The sequence below is a fragment of the Quercus robur genome, chromosome 5 (genome assembly GCF_932294415.1).
Source record: "Quercus robur chromosome 5, dhQueRobu3.1, whole genome shotgun sequence".
Classification (NCBI taxonomy): domain Eukaryota; kingdom Viridiplantae; phylum Streptophyta; class Magnoliopsida; order Fagales; family Fagaceae; genus Quercus; species Quercus robur.
The window spans coordinates 41145184-41166996 of NC_065538.1; the positions used below are offsets into that span (position 1 = coordinate 41145184).

Consider the following 21813-nt stretch of genomic DNA (forward strand, 5'->3'; position numbering starts at 1 on the left):
ACATAACCAGAGTATAACTACAAAAGGGCTTAACCTTTGTAATTGTAGACCGGGGTTATAAATAACGGACACTAGATACATATAACTAATGTAGGATAAACATCCCTATTTTTTTGAGTAAATAGTAATGCTTATTAGAACATACATGAAAATAGTAATAATAGCTCCTAAGATTGTAAACAATGTTAGAGGAAGGAAACTAGTGCTAAGCACATATAAGAGTTATGTATCTAAATTAAAGTATCTCAAATATATATATATATATATATATATAGACACACACGTATATCAAAGAAAATATTTCTAACAATATAATTAAAATTGAATAATAAAATATAGGATTAATTACCATTTTGATCCTAATGTATGACCTGCTTTCATAGTTAAAATTCATTACAATTTTTTTAAAAAAATATTTTTTTCTTGTTTTTTTAAATAAAAAATGTTAATTTTTTTTGTATTTCGGCTTTGCTAACATCTAATTTTCAATTGATAATATAACTATATAAGAAATCTACAGAATGTTATTGTATCATATGGAAGTAAGAAATTAACCAGTGCTTAATTACTTGCTTAAGAACACAATTAATTTAGATTATGGACTAAAATCAATCCGTAATGGGAAATTTGAACAAGAAACCAAAGACGGTTTCCCTCTTGTAAAAGTATGTAAAAAAGCTTTTATTCATATCCTCTTTTTTTGATACAATTCTCACTCTATGTATTTCTCTCTTTTTCTTTTGTGTCCCTTCTTTCTCTTTCTTCTTTCTTCCCTTTTATATGAGTCATTTCTTTTCTTTTTTTCACGTTTTGTCCTTGTTCAACTGGATAACTTCTAATCTTATCGGGCTCTTTTTTCTTGGTTTTTCATCATGAATGAAGCTTTCTAGGGCTTCTTTTTACTGTTTAGGCATGCACCTAGATAACTTTTGATTTTATCAGACTCTCATTTTTTGGTTATTCATTATGAATGTAGACTTCTAGTGCCTTTTTTACTGTTCAAGCTCATCCTTCTACATTAAATGCAGTAATGATAGGTAGGTGACCTTCATTAATGCGGGGGTTATTGTGAAATCATCTGGAAATCTCAGACAGCTACCTCAATGAAGTTGATCTTTTCTAGGACTTACCTTGGTAGTTTGGACATGACCTCAGCACTAGGCCAGGAAGGGGATTGGGCCTGATCAATAGTCTGAGGTTTTGTACCTATTATTAGAATGGGCTAGTCTATGTTGGATTTGTTTTCTGCGTTTAGGCCAATGCTTGAAATGGGTCCAGCATTTATCCCGTTATAATAAGGCCCAATGTTTATCCTACTACATATTATAATTGATTATTTTAAGTAAGATCTTATTAATTTTAAATTTGAAAATCTTTTATTTATTTTTTGCATAAAGAACTGCAATAACAAGGGGAATTTCAAGTTTCTCAGACACTAAGAAAGAGGTCTCTGACTCTCTTCCCTTAGACTATAGAAGTGACTGTCCCTACCTGTAAGGCTTTGTGTCCCCTAGGGTAATACAGTTATCAGTAGGGCTTGTGGGGTTTTTTTTTTTTTGGGTGGGGTTTGGGAAACACTAGTACGAGGAATGGAGAGTCTTACAAATCATTGGCGTAATCTATCTCTCATCGATAGGGAGGGAGGTAAGTTGTCAGTAAAAAGAAATAGAGCAAATCAAGAGTATACCATTGCAGCAAAATTTCTAATGACACGAGTTTTAAACACGGAGGTGATTGTTAGGACTTTTAGCCCTTTGTGGCAAGCCAGGAATGGATTTAAGGTCAGAGAGGCAGAAGATCATATAAGGCATTTTGTATTCGATAATGTAGAAGAGGTAGACAAAATCATGGCTAGTGAACCTTGGAGCTTTGACAGGCATCTGGTCATCCTTCACAAGTTAGCAAACGTAGTACCAGTGTAGGAAGTGGCTTTCAATACTATATCTATTTGGGTCCAAGTACACGATATCCCGGTCAGCTTCTTGAACAGAGAGGTAGCCGAAGATCTGTGTGAGGCTATTGGAGTCGTAGACTGAAGCTCTAAGGATGAAGAAGTGGATGGAGGAAGCTACATTAGAGTTCGAGTAAGGGTGGATATCTTAGTAACTCTGTACAGGGGTCGGGTGCTTTCAATAAAGGATGAGGAGGAGTTTTGGGTGTCTTTCAAATATGAACAACTTCCCAGAATTTGCTACTAGTGTGGATGCTTAGACCACTCTGATAAGGACTGTGAAAAGTGTATTGAAAGTGAGGGAACCCTAGACAGCAGTGACAAAAAATACGAACCATGGATTTAGGCTCCTACACCCCAAGGAAGGCGAAAACCGGTGGTTGTGGTACCTGGATTTTATGAAGCTAGGAAAAAAGGTGGCTTAAGGATGTCCAGTCCGGTGGCTAAGAAAGCAGCGCCGCCATCGAGGGAGGTTAGGGTTAAGGATAGCCAAGAAAACCTACGGATGGAGAAAGAAATGGAAGCGGTTGAAGCGCAAATTGCGGAAACATTCAATGCACCTGAGAAATCAAGTTTGAAACTGGCAGAATCTTTAAAGGGAGATATTAACGAAAATAAAGGAGATTTTATTGAGAAGGAGATTTTATTGAGAAGCAGATTAGGGAGATTGACAGGGAATTAAATAATTTTGATATCTTAGGGAGTAATTTAAGGGGAGCGCCAGCCAATCAAAAGGAGGTACACGTAGTCATTCCTTGTAGAGAAACAACTCCTAACTTAACCAGTGTGGCTGATACGGGTCATGAGGCAGGTGTTGGTCACATGGAGTACTTAAATTCACAAATCTCAGGCACAAAGGAAAATCTCCAGCCCGATACTCAAGTTTCCTCAACTGACTGTGCATGCAAAGGGAGATCCTTAATGAGAACATGGACAAGGGTAGCAAGGGTGGCTCAAAGTTCTGATGAATGCAGTAAAGGTGAAGTGGTTCTCTCCTCTAAATGAACTCTTATGGAGGTTGACAACTGTGATCCAAAAAAAAGAGAGTTGGTTGCCCAAAATAATCAGAATAATTCTTCAATTGTGGAGGCTGCTGGGCAACCCCGCTAAGAGCAATGAATCTCCTATGTTGGCACTGTCGGGGGCTTGGGAACCTACCGACAGAACAAGAGCTTAGTGATTTGATTCGGGCACAAAATCCCTCAGTTGTTCCTAGCTAAAACATGACTGGATAAAACAAGGCTAGAAGATATTCGGATTAGATTAAATTTTGGTGGTATAATTGAAGTTTGTCGTGAAACGAGAGGGGAAGGGATTGTCATATTTTGGAAGAAGGAAATTGATTTCTCTTTAGGCACCTTTTCTCCAAATCATATAGATGGTATTGTGAATAAAGGTAGGAAGGATGAATGAAGGTTCACTGGTTTTTATGGAGAGTCAGAAACAACAAATCACCGCTTATCATGGTCTTGTCTGCGACGTTTAAAGAGTAGAACTTCTATTCCTTGGCTTTGTGCTGGGGATTTCAATGAGATCACAAGAAGTCATGAGAAAAGTGGGGGCTGACAAAGACCAGCAAGGCAGATGGAAGATTTTAGAGATGTGTTGGATGACTGTGGGTTTAGAGACCTTGGTTTTGTGGGGGGAAAATTTACATGGTGCAATGGGCATCCAAATGGTTTCACAATTTGGGAGAGGTTGGATAGAGTAGTTGCTACAATAGAATGGCTAGGAAAATTTCTGGTAACTAAGGTAATTCATTTAGAGTGTGGCTTCTCCGACCATAAACCTATTCTCATTTGCCTAAATGGTATACCTAAGCTTAGGAAAAAACCATGGAGATTTGAGCATATGTGGTTAGAGGAAGAGGGGTGTAGGGATACGGTGGAGTCAGCATGGCTTTTTGATGCTCCTAGTCAAGCCATGTCTTAGGTTGAAGGGAAGATTAGTCATTGCCAAGCAAAACTCAAGTGGTGGAGTCGGGTGGCAATTGGAAATGTTACCCGTTTACTAAGGGAAAAAAAAAAGAATTATTACGAAAGGCAGAGGATGCTGCAATAGCGAGTAGGTCCATGAATCAGGTGCTTAGGCTAAAAAAAGAAATAAATGATCTTTTAACAAAAGAAGAAAAAATGTGGAAACAACGATCTCGAGCATTGTGGCTGCATGAAGGTGATAGTAATACTCGTTATTTCCATAGTCGAGCCACTTACAGGTTCAGGAGAAACAGGATTGAGGCTTTGGAAAATTCTTTAGGCAAAAGGCATGTGGATGAAAATGGAATAGCAAATATTTTGGTTGATTTTTTATCAAAATCTATTTGCTTCTTCCTTACCATACTAGATTGAGGAAGCTTTAAAAGCCACTCCTACGTTGGTAACGGAGGAGATGAACCAAGAACTTGTGGCACCTTTTGAGAGAGCGGAAGTGGATTTTGCCTTAAAACAGATGGATCCTTTAAAAGCACCTGGACCAGATTGTATGCCTCCACTATTTTTCCAGCACTTTTGGTTGCCATTGGTGATGAAGTGGCAAAAATTGTCCTCACTTGTCTCAACATGGGCTCTATACCTTCATCAATAAACCAGACCTTTATCACTCTTATCCCAAAGGTTAAAAGCCCGGTAAGAGTTTCAGAATACCACTCTATTTCTCTATGTAATATTCTCTATAAGCTTATTTCTAAGATTCTAGCAAATAGACTTAAGAAAATTTTACCTTGTGTTATTTTTGAATTTCAAAGTGCTTTTTAGTCTAGTAAAGCTATTTCTAATAATATTCTAGTCACCTTTGAGACTTTGCACCATATGAAGAACCAAAAAACTAAGGGGGGGGGGTGTTTATGGCTATGAAGCTAGATATGAGTAAGACATATGACCGGTGGAGTGGATTTATCTGGTGAAAATCATGGAGAAACTGGGTTTTTGTGAGAAGTGGGTGTGTCTTGTCTTTGAGTGTATTAGCACTATGTCATACTCAATCTTGGTGAATGGAGAACCGAGGGGAGATATTAGACCTTCAAGAGGTCTAAGGCAAGGGGACCCTTTGTCTCCATATCTTTTCCTGTTATGTTCAGAAAGGTTGAATAGGATGCTTCAAAGGGTAGTTACTGATGATTCTATAAGGGGCTTCTCTTTATGTAAGAGGGGGCCAAAAATCTCACTTTTATTTTTTGCAGATGATAGTCTGTTATTTTGCAGAGCCTCTTTGTTAGATTTACAGGTTATTCAGAATATTCTATCATTGTATGAGAAAGCATCAGGCCAAAAGCTAAACCAAGAGAAGACTACCCTCTTTTTCAGTAAAGTAGTAAATGAAGACACCAAGACCTAAATCTCCAATTATTTAGCAGTACCTGAGGTAAAAGAATATGAAAAATATCTTGGCTTACCGGCTGTGGTGGGTAGGAAAAAGAAAGCGAGCCTTGGCTATATAAAAGAAAGAGTATGGTGAAAACTCCAAGGGTAGAAAGAGAAGCTTTTATCCCAAGTGGGTAGAGAGATTTTGCTCAAAGCAGTGATGCAAGCAATTCCCACTTTTGCGATGAGTTGTTTCAAACTACCAGGTGGCCTTTGTGATGAAATTGAAGCGCCAATCCGGAAATTCTTTTGGGGACAAAAGGGTGAGCAAAGGAAAATTCATTGGAAAAAATGGGAGGTGTTATGTAAGCCTAAGTCCGAAGGGGGGTTGGGATTCAAAGACTCGGCAAAATTTAAAGATGCATTGTTGGCAAAGCAAGTTTGGAGACTACTGAAGGACTAAAATTCCCTATTTTTTCGGGTTTTTAAAGCAAAATATTTTCCTACGGGTTTGATTTTTTATGCTAAAGCAATTGGGGGTCATATGCCTGCAGAGTATTCTCAAAGCCAGGAATGTGATCTCGATGGGTATGTGATGGAGGACAGGTGACGAAAAAAGAATAAATATTTATAATGACAACTGGATGCCAGGGAAGGGATCTGCCAAGGTAGTTTCTCCACATGTGCTTGCATTGGAAGGTGCACAGGTTGCTGCCCTTATCAACTCAGACACAAGGACCTGGAATCAGAACATGTTACAACAACATTTCTTAAGTTTTGAGGCTAATTGTATCAAAACCATCCCACTGTGTTGGACAGACTAGAAGGATTGTCTAATATGGCCGGCATGCAATAATGGTGAGTACTCAGTTAAAACGGGTTATAAGCTCCTTTGTGAGGTAGAAAATGCTAGTGCCGCTTCGAGCTCAGACAGATCAAAGCAGGATCTTTTCTGGAAACATATTTGGAAGTTACGCATTCCAAATAAAATTAAAATGTTCCTATGGCGGGTCTGCTACAAATGCTTTGCCAACAAAGGAAAATTTGAAGAGGAGAAAGATATTAGACGATGCCACATGCAGTGCTTGCCTCTCGGCCCAGGAGAGCAAATTCCATGCCATTTGGAGTTGCGCATGGCTTCATCATATTTGGATCCCCTGTTTCAACTGGATCTAAACAGAGCATCCCCAAATTCAAGATGTACAGGAGCTAACCCACTTGGTTGTGCAGCGGAATGATAATTCAGAGCTGTTTGCAGTTGTGGCATGGTTTATTTGGAACCACAGAAACCGATTGAGATTGAACGAAAAGGGGCTGGCTTCTGACATAATTTTTCAAGTGGCAAAATTGTACCTCTTGGACTTTCAGCTGAAGCTTTTGAAGACCATAGACGAACCATACAGAGGAAGCATAAAATGGAGACCTCCTTTGGGTGAATTGTACAAAACAGACTATGATGGGGCTGTGTTCAGTGAATCGAGAGAGACAGGTATTGGGGTTGTAGTTCAGGATGCAAATGGTGAGGTAATTGTGGCCCTTGCTGAAAACATCACATATCCAGGGTCAGTGGAGATGTTGGAAGCCTTAGCTGCAAGAAGGGCTGCAAAATTTATTGTTGAATTAGGTATCTCTTTATCTGAATTTGAGGGTGATTCGAAGGTGGTGTGCAGGGCGTTGCAGGTAGCAAATTGGAGCCACCCGTCTATCGGTCAGATTGTAAAAGACACTTGGTCTATTGTTCGTTTGCTTAGAACCTTTTCTTTCTCTCATACTAGGCAGTAGGGTAATTGTGTAGCCCATGCTTTGGCTAAGAGAGCAATAGTTTCTTTTCCTTTATTGGTGTGGAGGGAGCATGTTCCATTTGACATACATCAGCTTGTTATTTTTGATTCTTCAACTACTTAATAAAAGCGTTCGGTGTTGATTCTCAAAAAAAAAAAAAAAAAAAAAAAAAAAACTACAATAAATTTTGTCATTAGAATATTATAAGAAATATATGTATTTATAAAAGGATTTATTATTTATTTATAATCACAAATTTTTATTTTACATCTTTAAACATTATTATGATTATATTTATTTCTATCTTTCTGTTGTACTATTTCAATATATTTTAAAGTTTTTTTTTATGAATTTCTAATTGTTTGTGAGATTATATATATATATATATAGTAATAATAACTTTATTAGGAGATTCTATTGGAGATTCAATTAAACTTTTATTTCTTCTCTTATTTTTCTTAAATTTTTCATATCCAAATTGATTTTTTTAAGTAAGAATTCGTAATTAAAATAGTTACTAATAAAATGAACCTGATCTATGATATAAAATTATGATATGATAAGATTAAAATAAATTATACAAAATATTAGAATCTATTTTATCACGACTTCACTTAATAATAGAATTTCCCAACAATGTCAACCTATCCAAATAAAAATTTCCCAATAATGTCAATCTACCCAAATAAAGACGAATTAATATTAATAAAACAAAGATGAATTTTACATATAAAATCAAAATCACTATTACTTTACAAAAAAAAAAAATGATGAAAAGTATAATTTTTATATATATATATAAAAAAAAAAGACTTTTAATTTACCTTAGTTAAGGCTATGCATAGTGAAGGAAAGCTAAATTCTAATTTCCTATTTTGATTTTGGTGGAGAGAAAGAGATTGTTTGGTATGTGGTCATATGGTAAGTTGTGTGGAAGACTTGTCTATAAAACTTGAAACATTAAATTTATTGGATTTTTTTTTTTTTTTTTGAGAAACTATTGGAAATTGATTATTAGTGATGATTCAATATACTTACATCAAAAAAAAAAAATTTTTGGTTATAGTTTTGGATTTCAATTATATTTTTAAATCATCAAAGTCACTATTAGAGAATTTTAGTTAATGATAGAATCATATAGAAGCATCAACTTGTTCAAGCAAGGATGGATTTAAACATAACAACTACCGTTTAATGTCTTCTTTCATTCTTGGGATATGTAAAGAAAAAAAAATGAATAATGTTATTGTAAATATTACAGGGTGACTTTATATTTTTACACAACTTTATATGAACATATGTGGGTGAATTTTGAGTTTAATTAGCTAAAATGTGATTTTTTTATTTTAGGCTAAAATGTAAAATGCATTCTCCAAGTTTAGTTGAAATTCATTTTAGTCTTTAAACTTACTTTTGTTCAATTAGTCCTTTAAGTTTCAAATTTATTTAATTAAGGTTTTTTATCCAATTTTATTTTTTAAAAATTGGCATTAAAAAAATATTATTTTCACCTAAAAAATATATAAAATTAATAAAAATATTTAATGGGAGAATTTTTAATTTTTTTATTATTAGTTAATTGCATAATTTTTTTTTTAAATAGAATTAGACAAAGGGAAAAGTTTTGCTACATATTATGTGACTACAAAAAGAAAAGTGACAAATGTTCACTTGATCATGTGTATTGCACATGACCCTTGGGTATATGTTGCTTTCTTTTTGCTACTACATAATCATGTATGTAACAATATCTTTGCTTTACACAAAAGATATGATTTGAATAAATTTAAAAGTTAAAGAACTAGTTGAACCAAAATAAATTAAAATCTAAAATGAATTTCAGTAAAACATTTTTTTTATTTTTTATTTTTTCAAATGATACGGGGAGTGAAGAAAAAAAAAAAAAAAAAAAACGCTGTGTATATCGTGGTTTCCACTTCAACGTGGCCTTTTGCCTCCATAATTCAAAAGGATAAGATTCAAAAAATGCAAATGTAAGTAAAATTTCTCTCACGCCGACTCGACCCAAACTCAATCCCAACGCACCGAGTCAACTCGTTCCCCATGCAACTCACCAATCTCCTATTCACCTCCGTCGCCCACAAAGCCCCTCCAGTTCTCTTCCCCAAAGTGAAAGCGCTCAATTCCAACTCGCCCGAGTCAGTCACTCTCTCCCAGACCCTCCAATCCGAAACCCTCGAAACCCTAGAATGGCCGTCACTCTGCAAACAACTCTCATCGTTCACGTCCACCACCATGGGATTCTCGGCCGCGCAGAAAGCCAAGATCCCCTTGGGCCAAACTCCGGAGGAGAGCCACAAGCTTCTCGATCAGACGGCGGCGGCGGCGGCAGCGTCGGCGATGATGATGATGATGGATTCTCCGCCATTGGATTTCTCGGGGATCGAGGATGTCTCGGGGATTTTGAACTCGGCTGTTTCGCGCGAGTTGCTCTCGATTTCGGAGCTCTGCGCGATTCGGCGAACGCTCCGAGCCGCGAAGCTCTTGTTCGAGAACTTGAAACAGTTGGTTAATACCGGAGATTGCTCTGAAACTGAAAGGTACTTTACTACTACTGTTATTATTATTATTAGAATTAGAGAAGGATTTAATTTGTTTCTCAAAAAAAGAAAAAAGAGAAGGATTTAATTTAATTTAGCTTTAATGAAACCCTAGCTTTACACCATCTAATTCTAATTACAATTTTGCCACTTCAATTTTTACAACTTATAGCATAAACAGCTTCATACTGAATATTAGGGAAAATTTGCAAAATAATAATGTCTTAATTAATTAATGATAATTATTTAAATTGGCAAAACAGTTATTTGGGAATATGGCCTTTTCTTTAGAATCATATTTCTACGATTTCAACTGACTTAACTGAGCTGAATTATAAGTGTCAAAAACACAATTTCAACATGAAACATGATTTTAATAAAAAGGCTAGATTTCCAAATAGTTTAAAAGCAATGCTAATTTACATAATTATTACTAAAATGATATTGTTTTGCAAAATTTCCAATGAATATTATCCTAATAACATAACTAGGATATCATCGAATAACAAAACTAGGATCGACTACACCATAGGTTCAAATTCTATTTTTTTTTCCTTTTTTTGTCTCCATTGTGTGTGTGTGTGTGTGTGTGGGGGGGGGGGGGGGTATTTGTTTGGATTTTCAGCTCAAAGTCAAACCAAATCATTTATACATTTTGGTTTGCCTGACTTAAAATACGCATGGTGCTTAAAAATTCATTTTGATTTTAGATGTTATAGTAAGGGCATGCACTATTCTTAGAGTCTGTTTGAGATCTACTTATTTTGCTGAAATTGAAAACTTTTTGCTGAAAGTACTGTAGATAAATGTAAAAGTTAGCTAAAATAGTACAGTAAGACCCATGAATAGTACCAAAAAGTGCAGTGGGACCCATGAATAGTAGCAAAAATAAGCTGAATAGTAAAATAAGCTGGTTTTTTAATTTGGAGCCAAACACATACTTAGTGTCTGTTTGGAAACAGCTTATTTAGTTGAAACTGAAATTTTTTTATTGAAAGTACTGTAGATAAAGCTAAAAAGTAGTTGAAATAGTATAGTGAGGCTCAGGAATAGTACCAAAAAGTGCAATGAAACCCATGAATAGTAATAAAAATAAGCTAAATAGTAAAAAAAGTTGGATTTTTAAGCCAATGCCAAACACACACTTAGTTTTGATAGTTTGCGGTATATTCATAGATTTTATATTTTAATTGGGAGAGGTTCTCCAAACACTTGGCTTTTGTGGTGGGTGATGGTTCCCGCATATGTTTTTGGCATGATAGGTGGGTTGGGGATACCTCACTTAAAATGCTCTATCCTCAGCTATATGCGTGTTCTAGTGACAAGGAAGCTTGTATTTCTAACTTGTTGGATCATCAGGAGGATGGGAGTAGTAGATTTTGGAACGTGAGATTTTATAGGAATTTTCATGAGAGGGAATTTGAGGTTGCCTTCTCTTTACTAGAACTCATTCAGTCTTGGATCCCAAGAGGTATTGGGTGTGATAGACCCCATTGGTGTCTTAATGGGAATGGTAAGTTTGATACTCGGTTTTTCTATTATAAGATTAGGGTACATCTCTTTCTTGCTTCCCATGGAAGGGGATTTGGAAAGTCAAGGTTCCTAAGAGGGTGGCTTTCTTCTTGTGGACCGCAGCCCATGGTCAAATTCTTACCTTGGATAATTTGATGCTACAAGGCCTCCCTTTGGCGAATAGGTGCTGTATGTGCTGCTGTTCTACGGAATTTGTGGACCATCTTCTCATTCACTGTCCTATAGCTTATTCTTTGTGGGTGCAAATGTTACAAGCTTTGGGATTCAATGGGTCATGCTAGGTTCTGTGGAGAGTTTGGTGTCTTGTTGGAGTAATTGGTTGGGGAAATTTGCTTTGGACATATGGAATATGGTTCCTGGCTGTTTGATGTGGGTTGTTTGGTTGGAAAGAAATCGGTGCTCTTTTGAGGCTCTGGAGAGAACGCTTGATCAGTTACAAGCTCTCAGCCAAAATACTCTTTTTGAATGGACTAGGTTCTGGGGTTCTTCAAACTGTTCTTCTATTTTGGAGTTTTTTTCTTCCCTTAGAAGTGCCCCTTAAGTTGCTCTTCTTATTCTTTCTTTTTTTTTTTTTTTTTTTTTTTTTTTTTTGTTGTTTTTTTTTTTCACCATCATGAACACCTGTATTTGCTGTTTCCGTTCTTTCATGATGAATATAAGTCTTATTAATTATCAAAAAAAAAAAAAAAAAATCAATTGACTTGAAATTTGAGAGAACATATAATCCAAGTGTGAGATTTTGAAAATCCTATAAAATGCTATTAAGCAATAATGTCATTTTTGTGGGTAATTCAATAGTTGGGGGTGGGGGATTTGGATCTTGGATATCTTTGTTGGAAACATCAAGAGGTGTCAGTTAATCTTACAAGGCTCTTGGCATTAACAAAGAGTTACATCATTTGGAACTTGAACTTTATCCAATAATTGTATTGAGTCTATTGACTATTATCATCAATATATTTGTAGTTGGAATTGATATTTTGGTCTGATGAGTTTGTATGGCGTGTCATATATTAGAGAAACAAAATGCAGAAGCAATGGTGATTAGAGTAATTATTCTAAAAGTTGAAAAACTTTAATTTTGCGAAAGATGGAATATGAGAATATGATGAAGAAGAGTGCAAATGTAAGAAAATAAATAGATAAGTGATATAACTTATAAGCTTTATAAGAAGTGGGACTTTGAGAGTGGTGAGAGGGGGAGGGGGTAATGGTGGAGATTATTAGGAGAGCTATTTGTGGTGTTGCAAGTTCATAATGAGTATTGTATTCCTGATGTATGGATGCTTTTTTTTTTTCTTTTTTTTAATTATAAATTTTTATAAATTTTTCTGATCTTTTTGATGTGTAGGTAAAAACTGATTGGAGTTAATTTTGGTTTAAGTGGGAAGTCTCGGTTTTATTGGTCTTCTTTAGTTGGCTTTTGGGTTTTGTTGATGTGTCTTTGTTTTGTTCTTTGGGTGTTATGGTTTGCATTCTGATTATAACAAATAGATGCATTTTGAGAATTTATTAGTAACCAAGCTGTTGATCTAAAAGGTAATAGATTTTGGAAAGAGATATGGTAAAAGAATGCTATATGTTGATCGTTAATCTTTTTCTGCTAGATATATTCCAGAAAGCCTAGGGGTAGAGTCTTAGAGGTTAGGAGCTCCTGCATTGACATGGTTTGCTGCATCAAACTGTGCCTAGAGTTAGCCTTTATTTTAAAATGGTTCGTGAGTTTGAATCTTCACAGTTCTTTTTTTGACTTGGTTCAAGACAATAAAGAGGATATTGTTTTTTTTCCAAAATAGGTGTCACCAGGCTCTGAAAGCTGCTGCTTCTATGTTAAGCAATTTTCTTTGCTACATCCCTGGATAGGTTGTCCTTATTGGTTGGCAGTCGGGGAGAAGCATTTATCATAAGGTAATGAGTTCTCATGTCACAGTAAGGGTGTCAGTATAAAAATTTGTTTTAAGGGGACTGTCACATATAGAGTGCTGTGCTTCTTTTTCTACATTTTCATACAACTGAAAGCAGGAGCTTCCTGCATGATTTTGATGTTATAATAAGGAAATGAAAATTTATGTTTCTATTTGTATTCAAACAGGTACTTGCCTCTGCTTGAAATACTTAAGCACTGCAATTTCCAAGTGGAGTTAGAGCATAAAATAGGATTTTGCATTGATTGCAATTTGTTAATAATCCTTGATAGAGCTAGTGAAGATTTGGAGATCATTAGGTCAGAAAGGAAGAGGAACTTGGAAAGTTTGGATTCTTTGTTGAAGGGAGTGTCATCTCAGATTTTTCAGGCTGGGGCAATTGACAGACCTCTCATAACCAAGCGTCGGTCTAGAATGTGTGTTGGTATTAGGGCTTCCCACCGACATCTACTTCCAGATGGTGTAATATTAAATGTTAGTGGTTCTGGTGCAACATACTTTATGGAACCCAAAGAAGCTATAGAGTTGAACAACATGGAAGTGAAGCTTTCAAACTCTGAGAAAGCTGAGGAGATAGCAATTTTGAGCTTACTTACATCTGAAATAGCGGAATCAGAAATAGAGATAAGGTATTTGTTGGATAGAATTTTAGAAGTTGATCTTGCTTTTGCAAGGGCTGCCTATGCTCAGTGGATGAATGGGGTCTGTCCAATTATCACTTCACAGGGTTGTGAGGCAATAAATTTTAATGAAGAAGAAGATTGTGCTCTGTCAGTAGATATTGATGGTATACAACATCCTCTGCTCCTTGAGTCCTCTCTGAGAAGTTCTTCAGATGTCATCACATCCAACTCTGGCAATTCAGTTCACTTGGGTGATGGAAATGGCACAATGACTTCTTTAAGTATGTTAAGAGGTGCATCTGCTTATCCTGTGCCAATAGACATTAAAATTAAATGTGGAACCAGGGTGGTTGTGATATCAGGGCCAAATACAGGAGGGAAAACTGCTTCCATGAAAACCTTAGGTGTGGCATCTCTTATGTCAAAGGCTGGCATGTTTTTACCTGCTAAGAACCGCCCACAAATTCCGTGGTTCGATCTTGTTCTAGCTGATATTGGAGATCACCAGGTAGTTGTTTACCTTGTTTATGGCATATAAATTCTTAGTTCTTTTAGTTGTTCCTGCTTAGTCTTACTCTGGTTTTTTATTTTAGTCTTTGGAACAAAGTCTCTCAACTTTTAGTGGTCACATAACACGGATCTGTAACATCTTAGAAGTGGCCTCAAGAGAATCACTTGTCCTCATTGATGAAATTGGTAGTGGAACAGATCCTTCAGAAGGTGTGGCCCTTTCCACCAGCATCTTGCAGTATCTCAAAGACCGTGTTAACTTGGCCGTTGTGACCACTCATTATGCGGATTTGAGTCTCCTGAAAGAAAAGGATAGTCAGTTCGAGAATGCAGCCATGGAATTTTCACTAGAAACCTTACAACCTACTTATCAGGTCCTCTGGGGAAGCACTGGGAATTCAAATGCCTTGAGTATTGCTAAATCAATTGGTTTTGATCTAAATATAATTGAACGTGCACAACAATGGGTGGAACAATTAAAGCCTGAAAATCAGCAAGAGCGGAAAGGTTTGTTATATCAATCACTAGTAGAGGAAAGAAACAGATTAGAAGCTCAGGCCAGAAGAGCTGGATCTCTTCATGCAGAAATTTTGGATCTATATCATGAGGTATTTTTATAAGTTCATATCTGTCAGAGAATGCTTAAATTTCTATATAGGGTCAAGGTTAATGTTTTGAAGTCCAACCTAGTCCTAGCAAGGTTCTGAGCACTGACAGTGGGAATCAAATAATTTATTGGGTGCACCAATGCTTTGCTAATATTAGCACTGATGGCCCATGGTAGGGCCATCTGCTGTGCCTCTTTGTGCGGGCATTGAACCCAGGACCAAGTTTTTGTTTTGGTGTTTCTTGTGGTTGTCAAATTATCTGTAAGTTCCCATTTAAATGGTTGAGAGTTAATTTAAGTAGGGTGCCAAACTACAGTGAGGAGAAACTAGGATGAAGTAATTGGGTTATTTTTTAAGAACTTGCATTTTTTAAAAATTGTCAAATCAAGGCTATTTTATTCCATTATTAACTTTTTCATATTTCTAAAAAAAGAAAATTTGAATTTTTAATAGAACTTAGTGGTATTGTCAAAGTTAGACTACATGTCAAAATTCAAACGTAACTCTTTTGTTTCTAATCGCAGCAACTTGGATTTTGAATGATTTGCCATTCTTGAATTAATTATTGTGATAGTTGTTTGATAATATTTTCTGCTTCCCCCCACCCCCCAAATAATTTTATGGGTGTAGATCCAAAATGAAGCAGAGGATCTTGGTGGGCGTGAGACAGCTCTTAGGGTGAAGGAAACCCAACAGGTCCAGAAAGAATTAAAGACTGCAAAATCTCAGCTGGATGTTGTGATACAGGAGTTTGAAAATGGACTCAGAATTGCCAGTGCTGATCAGTTTAATTCACTGATCAAGAAATCAGAATCAGAAATTGCCTCTATAGTTGAAGCTCACTGTCCTCGTGATGCTTATTCTGTCAATGATACAGATTCCAAATCTTATACACCTCAAATTGGAGAGCAAGTCCAGGTGACGGGATTGGGACGTAAGTTAGCTACTGTGGTTGAAGCACCTGAAGATGATGAAACTGTCCTAGTACAACATGGTCAAATAAAGGTCCGTGTAAAGAAAAGCAACATCAGATCTATTGCAAGTAGCGAAAGGAATACTGAAACTAGATATGCCCCACGTTTGAGAAGGCAGGTATGTACTAAGTAGTGCTTTGCAGAAGTTAAGACATTTCTCATCTAGATTAGTTGTTAACTGACCATAAATTGTAGGGCCTAATCCCTTTTGCACATAAAAGGATTTGGCTAAGCAAGTAGGGGCATTAGGCGAAATGATCCCAATGAATTTGATTAATTTGACTTTGCCTGAGGAAGTTAGGCCCCTTTGTACACAAGCACATTCTTCCATGGTTCCACCTTGACATCAAGTGTTTCCATCTAAGCTTACTTTCACATACCATCCTCATGTCATCGGTGGCATGCCACTACAGTCATTTTCCACTTGTTTATAATGAATTATGTGTATTGCATTTGCATCAGTTGAAGCTCTATGAAACTGTAACACTTGACTGTCTCTTTCTCTCGATGAGTTTACTACTTTGCATAAGCTTTTTCAAGTTTGTTCCAGGCTCTTGTTTCATTGGAGTATAATCTTCTCGTATTTATAGTCACACTTCTAAGTACCCATCAATTTCATACTCTCAATACCACTCAACTCACCACAATCCAGACTGCATGAGTTCTCCTATGTGAAACCCTTCGTGCAATCCTGTTTTTTCTAGAGCAATGTATATAAGGCCTTGGAAATGATTTTTTTTTTCACTGTTATTATTATACATTTCTTCTCGGGTGTTCTTGTCCCTCTAATGCCTTTTACATGAAGGAAGTCTCTTCCCTGCACACCGCACTCTATAATATTAACGGCAGTCAGTTTCTGTTCTTGTAGACATTTGTTTTCAAGTTATTCCTACCATTTTTACTTTATTGGTGAAACCTGAAAGATAAATTCCTTTCACAAGCCAAGTTAAAGTTTTAACTTCAGTTCACGTAATTGAGTACAATGTGACATTTAATCATCGCATTTAGTTCTCTTCAAGTTCTAACCCCAGAATATGGCAGTATGTTTTATACAAGTACACATATTGCACTTCAACTTGTTGGATCCTATTCCTTTTAGTTGAGACAGATCTTAATCATGATGTAAACACATAATCCTTCTTTAACTGTTTATTCTGAAACTTGAAAAAAGAAAAAAAAAAAAGATTTATCCTTGAACATTGGTTGGGATTGTGTGGCAATTGTTTGAACTAGTCATCTTCATTGACATTTAACAGACATGAATCTGATTGTTTACATCAATACTGTAGGGTCAGCAGAGCAAAAAGCTCCAGGCTCTTCCAGAGCCAAAAAAGGGCGAGGAGGTTTCATATGGCCCATTGGTGCAGACATCAAAGAACACAGTGGATTTACGTGGTAAACGAGTGGAAGAAGCTTCGTACCACCTCGAAATGGCCATCTCTGCAAGTGGACCATATTCGGTTCTATTTGTCATACATGGGATGGGCACTGGGGCTGTTAAGGAGCGTGCACTTGAGATATTAAACAATCATCCACGTATAGTCAAGTATGAACAAGAAAGTCCAATGAATTATGGATGTACAGTTGCTTATATTAAGTGAAACCTCAGTTGCTTGGTCCAATGAAGTATGTCATACTTGTGACCAGTTTTGAATTGTATATATACATGGGTTGAATGACTCACAGTCAGTAATCATAGTTCATTGAGTTTGATTGCTTCGTGCCACTTCCAATTCTCTACCTTTTGTCTCCACAACCTTCATGAACTTGTTCAATCTAGAATTAAAGCCAATATATGATCACCACAATATATTTAATCAGTATCTAGTACAACTCTGGTCCCGAAAGAATGTTATGTTTGGATGATACACAGGTCATTCTTTGATGTTATATTTGTAGGTAAAAAGATGGGAAGAATAAGAAGGCAAAGGAAAAAGGACCAAAAATATATGTACCTATCCTTTTGTTTTCCAGAATAGTTCATTCATTTTACTATTATTCCAAACCGTTAATTGAGTTTTGTCTTTATTTATCCGATGAACATTTGACTGTTGAATTTAACAGACACCTCCTGATCCTGAAGCATAAACAAGAGACTTTTGGTTTTGGCACTATGCATGCTGCGTGTCACAGGCACAGCAACCTTGGTTAGACACGTGCACGTTACACGTATCACTCGAGCAAACCTTACAGCTGCCACATGGATTACTACCAACACAGCACTCTTGTGAGCCTGAGGTAGCAAACTTTGATTCAAGTACTACAACAAATAATGATAAGTATAAAAAAGTAAAAATAATAAGAAGAAATATAAAAGCATCTATGAAGCTCACCTCTATTTAATTCACCGAAGTATATGTATTAGTTTCTATTCAGAGCAATAGCTGTTTTTGAAATTTTGCTTGAAAATGTTGGCTGTTTTTGAGAAAGCAATAGGGAACCCACCAGAGGAGCTGAAGCTTCCTTCAATGGGGTTAGAAACTATGAAATCCCGGCAAGATATAGTTGATATTGTTCGGTCATTGTGGCCAGACTCCACGGTTTACAGCCTTGCAAATTGGAATTTTATGGCTTCATCACATGAAAATGAAAGTCCATCACAGCCCAGGTATTACATAACAATATTGCTATTATTATCAACCAAAAAAAAAAAAAAAAAAAAATTCAACATTCAACATTTGCTAAGGTGGTAAGTTTGGTAAATTATGATTGATGGCTGTAAATCACTTTTATAAAAGCTCACCATCGACACTACTTTTATTTTACACTAACTTAATTTGTCATCATTATGAAAAAAAATTATAAAAATTTTATGTCACTAGATTTATTATTTTACAAATATAGTTGCTACCAAATTGGGATAGTAAAATCCATGGAAGAGGCTTTATTTAAATCTTTATAGGACCAACAGTGTCACCTTATCACATCAAATTATCAATTTTATAAGGAGTTTTGAAAAATTAGATTGAGAAAGTTACATTTTCAACCTCATAACTTAAGGCTGATTTCAAATTAAACTATATACTTTTGAAAACCTTTCAATTCAATTAAAATTACACGGTGACGTAGTTAATGGAAAATGCTTATACAAAACAATGATAGAGTGCTTTTCTTGCTTTTGAAAATAGAAGTTAACCTTGTAAGCTTCTCAAAAAAAAAAAAAAAAAAAAAAAAGAGTTAACCTTATAAAAGCAAGCTTGAAGTTTTGCTAGAGATTGTCAAATTATCTGAAACTTTAAAAATAAGTATGCCAAAAATTTTATAGCTGAACTGATAACTTTTGGTGTTTTCAATGGAGATATCTAAGTTCAAATTTCCTATACCCATTGTAACTATTGAATTATTTAAAAAAAAAAAAAAGTATAAAATAAATTTAAGTGCACTAAATTAACTGGCTCATTTCTATGTTATAAGGTCTATTGTAGTCACAGATGATATCTTCTGCGTTATTACTGGGGCTCTAGAGAACACAACTGAACTAAGACGACATTATGGTCTTTCAAGACAAGCCACAGATGCCATGGTTATAGTTGAAGTTTATAAGGTTCTAAGAGATCGAGCACCCTACCCATCTGATCAAGTCATTAAAGATCTTGAAGGAAAATTTGCATTCATTCTCTTTGATGCTAGATCTGGAACACTTTTTATAGCCCGGGTGAGTTCAAGCCTATAATACTTATTTTGTATTGGTTTGTAGATTAACTTTAACAACACTAGAACTAGGTTACATAAATTATATTTATATATAGCGATTCATTTTGGAATTTTTCTACAATATCAACTTACCTTGTTTTCTATTCAACTTTGTTTAACTCTGAACATGACATTGTCAATGTTTTGGACCTAGCATGTATATGCTTGTACAACACTTTCGAGTGATGTTTCCTCTTCTCTTACATGAATGATGGATCCTATCATGAATTTTATTAGTGAGATCTTCTATTACGTGAGAGGAGTGTTTCTCCAAAGTATAGAATAATTTCTCTAGTAGAGATAAAATTGAATCACTGCATTGTACTTGAACAATGAAATGAAAGTTAATCTCTGACAAAGACAGACCATAAAAAACATGGTCATCACCAAATTTTAAATGCAAAGGGAACAATAATGACTTATCATCGTTTGCGATGATGGATGCTATGCTATAATTTCTATTAAATGCCATTGTATGACGCTTGAATCACTTTTTTGGGGGTCGGAATGTTAATTCACATTGGAGTCCTTAGCTTCGCATGAGATGTCCAAGGCAGCACACCCTTTGTAATAAGAAATGCTAGATACTAAAGAGAAAAATATTATGTGACAATGCTAGTAATTGTTGCTACCATTTTTAGGATCGTGAAGGATGCATAGAACTTCATTGGGGAATAACCGGTGATGGATCCTTGGTTTGCTGCAATGATCTCAATATTACAAGAGAGGCCTGTGGAAAATCTTGTGCACCTTTTCCTCCTGGTTAGTTCAGCTCACTCTTTTTTGCATATTGCTCTCTTTGGTAGCTCCTAGCAATTAAAAACTCAAGGAAATTACTAAAAAAATAATCTCAACCAAACTTAAATGATATCTTGTAACAGTCATTTCATGAATTCTTAAGTTTTGTAAAGTTCTTTCCTCTACAGCTATAAGCTACATGTGCTATTTTGATATGCTGAAAAGTGGTTTTTCCTAATGGCTAATGCATGGCATAACAGGGTGCATTTTCATGAATGGAAGTGGGCTTAAAAGCTTTGATCATCCACTTTACAAGGTTAGAGCAATTGCTCGTGAAGATGACAATGGCCTCATTTGTAGAGTAATGTTTCAGGTGGACTTGTACACAAGGCTCCCTAGCATTCCACGCACTGGAAGTGCAGCAAATTGGGCAGAAAATGCTGCTGTCCCTGGGAAAGAAAATATCTGAGATTTTGCAAGCTGGTAATCAAACTGTGTTGTAATAAGGCCAATGTTCTAGAAATGTGTTAATGGTTCATGTTTGATGAAAAAAGGAAGGAGTACAGCATGTTAGTTTTCATTGAAGTAATGCTAGAGACCCAATAAATTTCACAACTTGTTAAGGTGGAAAATTGCAATTGGTACAATATCACTTTTACATGAATTCACCTCTAACATCATGATTATTATACACCAGACAACTTGCCAACTTAACAATTATGAAAAAGTTGCAAAATTTATTGTGTAAGTAGACTTATTACATCTTTTTTTGCTCTTTCCACCAAATGAATATTTAGAACTTCAAAAGGCTCTCTTTAAATTGTTTGGTAGTTTCACCTGCGTCCAATAATTCATACCTGATACAGAAGTTTACACTAGACACCCTTTTTCAAGAAGGAAAGGACTACTTCTTGTACTATTTCTTTTTCTTCTAAAGCTAATCTTTATGATCCTAGGCTAAATGGTTACTAATTAAAGTAATTTAAGTGGCAATTGATTTAAGAGGAACAAACAATTTACACATAGCGTAAATGTAGGTGTGGGCATATTGACTGTTGTCCTGTTATCTTACAACATGCTTTTAGGATTACACCTTACCTTAAGAAACATGTGATTTAAAATTTCGGATTTCAAGTGACATAGGTCTAAATATCTAGGGGAAAGTATGTAACGTCCCAGTCAGTTAGACAAAAAAAAAAAAAAAAAATGAAAAGAAAGGAAGAGTGAGCCGGCCAAAGAGGGAAGATAAGGTGGAGTGAAATGTGTGGTGGGAATGGGTGGACTGTGGAGTAGGTGGAACGTGAGACCCATTAAAAATCTGACTTTCATTTTTTTTTTGTTTTTTTTTTTTTTGTCTGACTGACTGGGATGTTACAAAGCATGTTGTAATTCATCCAACAATCGACTCAGATGTTTGCTTTAATTTAATTCAGAAATTTATTGGTTTTTTTGTTTTTTTTTTCAAACGTACTGTAATTTATAAGGATTTACAATATTTCATTTTTAAATAGATTTCAGAAACTATAATATTCAATCATCTGTTGGATGTATAGTAAAAACATGGTTTGAAGATTTTTTTAAGAGATAAACAGCGGTTAGTGCTTACAATAGTAAAT

General features: G+C 35.6%; 2 protein-coding genes across 2 annotated transcripts; both read left to right on the plus strand.

The window, feature by feature from the left end:
• Positions 1 to 8974: 8974 nt before the first annotated feature.
• On the plus strand, positions 8975 to 17492 carry LOC126725944 (uncharacterized). The gene is made up of 5 exons (XM_050430968.1): positions 8975 to 9593; positions 13219 to 14182; positions 14268 to 14792; positions 15423 to 15884; positions 17056 to 17492. Exons 1-5 carry the CDS (start codon positions 9097 to 9099, stop codon positions 17365 to 17367), a joined length of 2760 nt encoding a protein of 919 aa, XP_050286925.1. The 5' UTR covers positions 8975 to 9096; the 3' UTR covers positions 17368 to 17492.
• Positions 17493 to 18066: 574 nt separating this feature from the next.
• LOC126725945 (stem-specific protein TSJT1-like) lies at positions 18067 to 20846 on the plus strand. Its single transcript, XM_050430969.1, has 4 exons — positions 18067 to 18374; positions 19181 to 19421; positions 20101 to 20221; positions 20458 to 20846. The coding sequence occupies exons 1-4, from the start codon at positions 18175 to 18177 to the stop codon at positions 20664 to 20666; spliced, it is 771 nt and encodes a 256-aa protein (XP_050286926.1). The 5' UTR covers positions 18067 to 18174; the 3' UTR covers positions 20667 to 20846.
• The last annotated feature ends 967 nt before the right edge of the window (positions 20847 to 21813 follow it).

Coding starts and splice junctions, on each gene's coding strand:
- LOC126725945 (XM_050430969.1), top strand. CDS start 18,175: ATGTTGGCTGTTTTTGAGAAAGCAATAGGGAACCCACCAGAGGAGCTG. Junction 18,375..19,180: donor GAAAGTCCATCACAGCCCAG/GTATTACATAAC, acceptor CTATGTTATAAG/GTCTATTGTAGTCACAGATG. Junction 20,222..20,457: donor TTGTGCACCTTTTCCTCCTG/GTTAGTTCAGCT, acceptor ATGGCATAACAG/GGTGCATTTTCATGAATGGA.
- LOC126725944 (XM_050430968.1), top strand. CDS start 9,097: ATGCAACTCACCAATCTCCTATTCACCTCCGTCGCCCACAAAGCCCCT. Junction 14,183..14,267: donor CTGATATTGGAGATCACCAG/GTAGTTGTTTAC, acceptor TTTTTATTTTAG/TCTTTGGAACAAAGTCTCTC. Junction 15,885..17,055: donor CCCCACGTTTGAGAAGGCAG/GTATGTACTAAG, acceptor TCAATACTGTAG/GGTCAGCAGAGCAAAAAGCT.